Source organism: Gouania willdenowi, chromosome 9 (assembly GCF_900634775.1).
Source record: "Gouania willdenowi chromosome 9, fGouWil2.1, whole genome shotgun sequence".
NCBI lineage: Eukaryota > Metazoa > Chordata > Actinopteri > Blenniiformes > Gobiesocidae > Gouania > Gouania willdenowi.
Genome location: NC_041052.1, coordinates 14,174,717 through 14,180,298, shown reverse-complemented (window position 1 = coordinate 14,180,298; position 5,582 = coordinate 14,174,717). Strand labels below are relative to the sequence as shown.

The following is a 5,582-nucleotide window of genomic DNA, read 5'->3' as shown; positions in this document are numbered from 1 at the left end:
AATGAAACAATTGCATAAGTTAGGAGAAATATTAAGTTATTGCTAATCTTCCTTATAATCTTAGTGTCTAATGAAACTGAAACTGTGAAGTTTTTTGTGTTTATTAAGTGTTTTTCTAACTGGTCGCCCCTCATATTATTGCTGCAGAAAGGTATCTTTTTAACTATTGATTAAGTTCACATTCAGAAGTAAAACATAATTTCACACATATCAAAGTCATAGCTGAGTAAGACAAGAACTATTGTTTAAGTCCATCTGATCTTTTATTTTAACAGATGAGAGTGTCACAACCCATTGATTAAAAAACACTTTTTCTTCTGGTTTAATGATGCTCCTGCAGTGTAATATGATGCTGTGAAATCCCGTAACGTCACTGGTTTCACAGAAACCCGATCTACATGATTGAATTTGCAACAACTTGCACTCAGCCATGATATTAGCCTTCAAAAAACCACCTTCATTTCCAGGGCAGGTGCACGTGTAAAGCACAGAGACATCTTTTATCTTTATTTTTACGTTCATTCAAATTTTGTACGTTTTTTTTTTTTTTTACAACGTCATAATTCTTGTAAAATCAACGACTATTGGGGGATTTAAAGCTTCGGACTAGGGCTGAACGATTTTGGAAAATAATCTAATTGCAATTTTTTTCCACAATATTGCGATTTAATATGCGATTATTTTTTCAAGGGCCTCTTGTCATGTATTTTTCAATCTGTTCCATAATAAACGATTTAAGATTAATTTAAACTTTAAATAAATATAAAATATATATTTTAAAGCATAGATTACAACAATAAAGCAAACAAATCTGTGGCTTTACCTCTTCAACATAACTAACTAACTGGTATGAAACATGTAAACATGTGGACTGCACTTCTTAAACACTCTCTAAACTTAACAGGACAGTACAAGACAGGACAAGAAATAATAAAATAAAATTGAAAATTAAAAAATAAATAAATAAAAAATTGCAGCCATTGCGATTAGAATATTGTGTTTTATGATATCGCAATAATATCGCAAATACAATTAATTGTTCAGCCTTACTTCGGACCAGTGTTAATTTTGTCGACTGGGAATTTTTGTCATGTTTTTGTCAACTACATGTTTTTTAAGTGACAAAAACTAGCCTATGACTAATTTAAAAACCAGTGTTATTTTTGTAATATAGTACAGTAATATATTCCTTTTTGACCAAATTTGCACAAAGGCATTTGTATAAAATAAAAGGTTTGTCAAAATGTACAATTCTTAAAATAATAATAATAATAATAATAATAATAATAATAATAATAAATCAATTAATTCAATTAAAACATAAAATAAAACATATCAGGGTCTAAGTATAGCTATGTTTAGGAACTCTAAAACTGCCTTGCCAAATGTGTCATGTGGGTAACAACATAATAGGCAGAAATTACAACCTGAACCAAAGAAATTGGCTGGGAATTGTTTTGAACTGGCACGACTGAGAACATATAGATTATGTTCAATGTCCTGAGGTCAGCAGTTTATGAAGGGAAACAAAAATAATAATAATTACAGAAAATAATCATTTACTCAGTAACAGTTGGGTGTATAGAAATGTAACAAATAACTTTACTTCTTTTAAAACGTACTTAAGTACAAGTAAAATTACTGATATAGAAATATACTTAAAAAAAAAAAGTACAAGTACCCATAAAAGCAACTCAATGACTTGTAATCCGTTACATTCTCCTCAGAAATAAGGGAAAGTGCACTTGAGCCAAAGAGTTTTGAGAAGCACTGCACTATAATACATGTTTTGAAAGCGTGGGAGGAAAAACTAGTTTACAGGGACAGAACCCGCACCTATGGAAACAAAAAAACAAAAAAAAGAAAGAATCCATTCAACCTGCTGGTAGTTCACACCTGTGGGGAAAGCCCCTGTGTTTCCCATTCCGATACGTAATAATGAGGTAACTAGACAGGGATGGACCATTTGAATCAAATGCTATAAAATGATGTGTGGGCTCCTCCTACGACCACATCACTGGTTGAGAACCAGCAGCAGCAGTAGCAACAACAGTCTCTTTTCCAGTGGACATATCAGCTTGATCTCAGAAGGATGTTTGTCTCAGCGATGAACAACCTCTCCTCTGTGAGTCCACAGGGCCCCGCTGTCCTCCAGGGGCTGTGGGACCATGTGAGAGTGACACATATTAGCGTCCTAAGGTCTCCGTACCTTCCCGCGCTCTACGCTTTCCTGACGCACGTGCTGCTGTGCGCACCGTTCCTGGTCCTGGACTCGCTGGCCAGCGTAAGTCCGCGGGTTCAGTCGTGGAGGATCGCCGCTAGATCGGGTCCTCCTCCGTCTCTCAGAAAGTGGCTGAAGTGTTTGTGGAGGGTTTTGTTCAGCTACACCATCGCAGTCCTCCCAGTCACGGCTCTGGTCCAGGCGCTGCGCAGCCCCAGGGTTCCAGAGCTGGCTCCGACCTCCTGGAGGATCTGTGCGGATGTCGTGTCGTGTTTCCTGCTCTTTGACACTTTCTTCTTTGCCTGGCATTACGCCATGCACAGGTGAGCAGCTTCTTCTTCTTCTTCTTCTTCTTCTTCTTCTTCTTCTTCTTCTTCTTCTTCTTCTATCTTCTTCTATCTTCTTCTATCTTCTTCTATCTTCTATCTTCTATCTTCTATCTTCTATCTTCTATCTTCTTCTTCTTCTATCTTCTTCGTCAATCTTCTTCCAAAAATAAAGGTTTAGAGCAGGTGTCACCAGGTAGCCCACATGGACCATGTTATAGGAACCCTCAGGATCTCTAGTCACCAATGAGGATTCAAACTCACAAAGATCAATACAGATGTAATTAGTACTTTGTAGAATTAATGACTGCTGATGAGGTTTTTGTATTAAATTAACCATCTTTAAATGTTTATTTTCACTGAAACATTGGGTCAAATGTGCTTAATGGTGTATGGTCAGCTGTATGTTATACAGGATATATTTTCAAAAGCGCATGGTGGATTTTTGTAAAATATGACATAATTGTTAAGTTTGACATGTTTCACTATGAGGTAAAAGTTGTTGGTCAGCGGCTATAGTAAAACAGGAACATGATGATTTTCTATGAAATGTAGTGGAAATGAAACAATTGCAAGTGTTTTTCTAACTGGTCGCCCCTCATATTATTCAGTATCTATGAAATGGCTCACGGTTTCAGAAAGACTTTTGACCCCTGGTGTAAAGACATTTCTAATGACAATAACTTTAATAGATTTAACAAAGGTAAACTAATTCACCAAAATAAATACATATAAAAGTCCTTGACTTCAAGTTTAACTCAGGGCATTGTTGAGAGTTTAAATTCAGAAGTAGAAGAAGGTGAAAACATTTAAAGGCATTTTAAACCATTTTTTCTACACCATTAAGGTCTGTTGTAACTGTATCTAATATTTCTATACACACAGTGCTATTATAGAAATGACCTTAATGATATTAGCTTTATACAATCACACACATGGTTTAGCTTAAAATCCATCTTTTTCCATGACCTTCATTCTTTAGAAAAGAAAAGAAAATAGTGTTGGCAAAATACGTTTTTTTTTATTTTAATTTTATTTATTTATTTTTTTTATTTGCAAATTTGAACTTCTTTCAATAATGGCTTGAAAAGGCTGATGTTGTGTCACACAGTCACTTGTTGACTATCTTTTGTAGCTAAAACTTGCCCTTAGATTACTTACATCGTCATTTTAACACTGTTAAACTGTTTATTGTTAAGATTTCATTCAATATTTACCTTTTGACCCTATATTTTCATAGTTCTCCTTATTACTTTTCTCTTTGATGCTTCTTTACTCTCATCTTGCATCCAGAAATACTCCATAAAACAGTGCAATCAAAAGTTCAAAGGAAATATAAAAGTTTCTAGGACATTACTACTTTCCTGTTTGATTTGACTAGTCAGTAACAAAAATCCTAAAAACCAATGATGACAATATGCAAACAACACAATAGAATTATATAGAATAGAACAAGAATAACTACATATGCAAAAAAGGCAATCTAGTGAGAGAGGTAAAATAAATCAAAGAAAATTCAATTAAATAGCATTAATATTTATTTGATTGAGAGAAAACATGTACAGTTATTGCAAAGGCTGTGTTTTAAATGTATTATGCCTTTTTTAAATTTGTATTATTATTATTATTATTATTATTATTTTTTGCGGGGGGGGTTAGGGTTATATGTCAAATCTTTAAATGGAGGCTTCAGTGAGAGTCTTCTAATAAATTTCAATAAAGCCAATCTAACCACAAATACTCTGTGTGTGTTGTCTTCATCAGGGTTCCCTGGTTGTACCGCCATGTCCATCAGACGCACCACCAGCATCACATCCCCTTCGCCCTGGCGGCGCAGGACGCCAACCCGTTAGAGCTGGTCTCCCAGCTGGTGCTGGCCCTGACCAGTGCCTGGCTGCTGGGCTGTCATCCTCTCAGTGAACTCATCTTCCACTTGCTCAACAGCTGGCTGGCAGTGGAGGTCCACTGTGGTTACAACTTGCCCTGGACTCTGCACAGACTGCTGCCCTCCATCGTGGGAGGGGCTCCTCATCACCACGGCCACCACAGGCAACAGAATGGCAACTTTGCTCCCTATTTCACCCACTGGGACCGCCTATGCGGAACATATCGTGCACCAGTGCTGCGAAAACAACGGAAGTGACGGGCCTGGAGCCGCTTTGAGCCTCTCAGTTTCTAGCACAACTGTAAAAAACTCACAACTGTAATTTACCATCACTGCCTAGTGCATACACGATTATCATACAGCATAAAACAAACAATAGAAGGAGCCTTTTCATCAACAAATTGTCAAAATGAACATTGTGTTCACAGTTTGTTTTGAACATTGATCATCCATTTGTCCTGCAGGCAGTGAATGCAGCATGAAAATGGAAGGAAACACAATGAACAAAGACCCTGACTGATGTGAAACTGATGTGCCTTTTGAACACTGTGGGTGGATTTATATTCTTTCAATTTAAGTTTATTTATTTTTATTTTTTTACATCAGGCAGCTGTTTTTTAACTGATTTTCTAAACTACTGTGTACATTCTTCCAGTATTTCTGTGCTGTGTGATTTGTGTCAGTGACATACTAAACATCACTCAGGATTTCGCAATCGTAATGAGATTTTAGATATCCTCTGTTATGGTGGTGTGTAATCTTAAAATATAAATATATCAACCTTATTGTTGATTTTGGGTCTATGCTATGTGAAGTTTGCATGTTCTCCTGGGTCACACTGTCTTTGTTTATATGTTTTTTGTATTTCTACAACATTTCCCTTTTAGTAATATTTAAGTTATACAGACTTATAAATAAATATATATATATTTACCTTTGATGTGTCCTGCCTTACTGTGTTACAGCATGTTGGACCTTGTTCTGGGCATTCATGTGTTTTCTGCAGATATTCATGAGTTGTGTTTTTGTTTACCAAAGGAGATAATGTGTGTAGCAGTGATTGGACTTCTGCACTCTTTAGGTGGTTGTAGCTTCACACAACACACACAAAATGACCAATATAAACACAAAATAACAGCAAAAATACACA

The 5,582-nt window shown here is 36.0% G+C and overlaps 1 protein-coding gene across 1 annotated transcript; it reads left to right on the top strand.

Moving 5' to 3' along the window:
- The first annotated feature begins 1,697 nt into the window (after positions 1-1,697).
- On the top strand, positions 1,698-5,370 carry LOC114469919 (cholesterol 25-hydroxylase-like protein). Its single transcript, XM_028457815.1, has 2 exons — positions 1,698-2,544; positions 4,312-5,370. The coding sequence occupies exons 1-2, from the start codon at positions 2,093-2,095 to the stop codon at positions 4,688-4,690; spliced, it is 831 nt and encodes a 276-aa protein (XP_028313616.1). The 5' UTR covers positions 1,698-2,092; the 3' UTR covers positions 4,691-5,370.
- The last annotated feature ends 212 nt before the right edge of the window (positions 5,371-5,582 follow it).

Excerpts from the sequence above, each read along its gene's own strand:
- LOC114469919 (XM_028457815.1), top strand. The coding sequence starts at position 2,093 with ATGTTTGTCTCAGCGATGAACAACCTCTCCTCTGTGAGTCCACAGGGC. Across the intron at positions 2,545-4,311 it reads TGGCATTACGCCATGCACAG|GGTTCCCTGGTTGTACCGCC; the intron begins GTGAGCAGCTTC and ends TGTCTTCATCAG.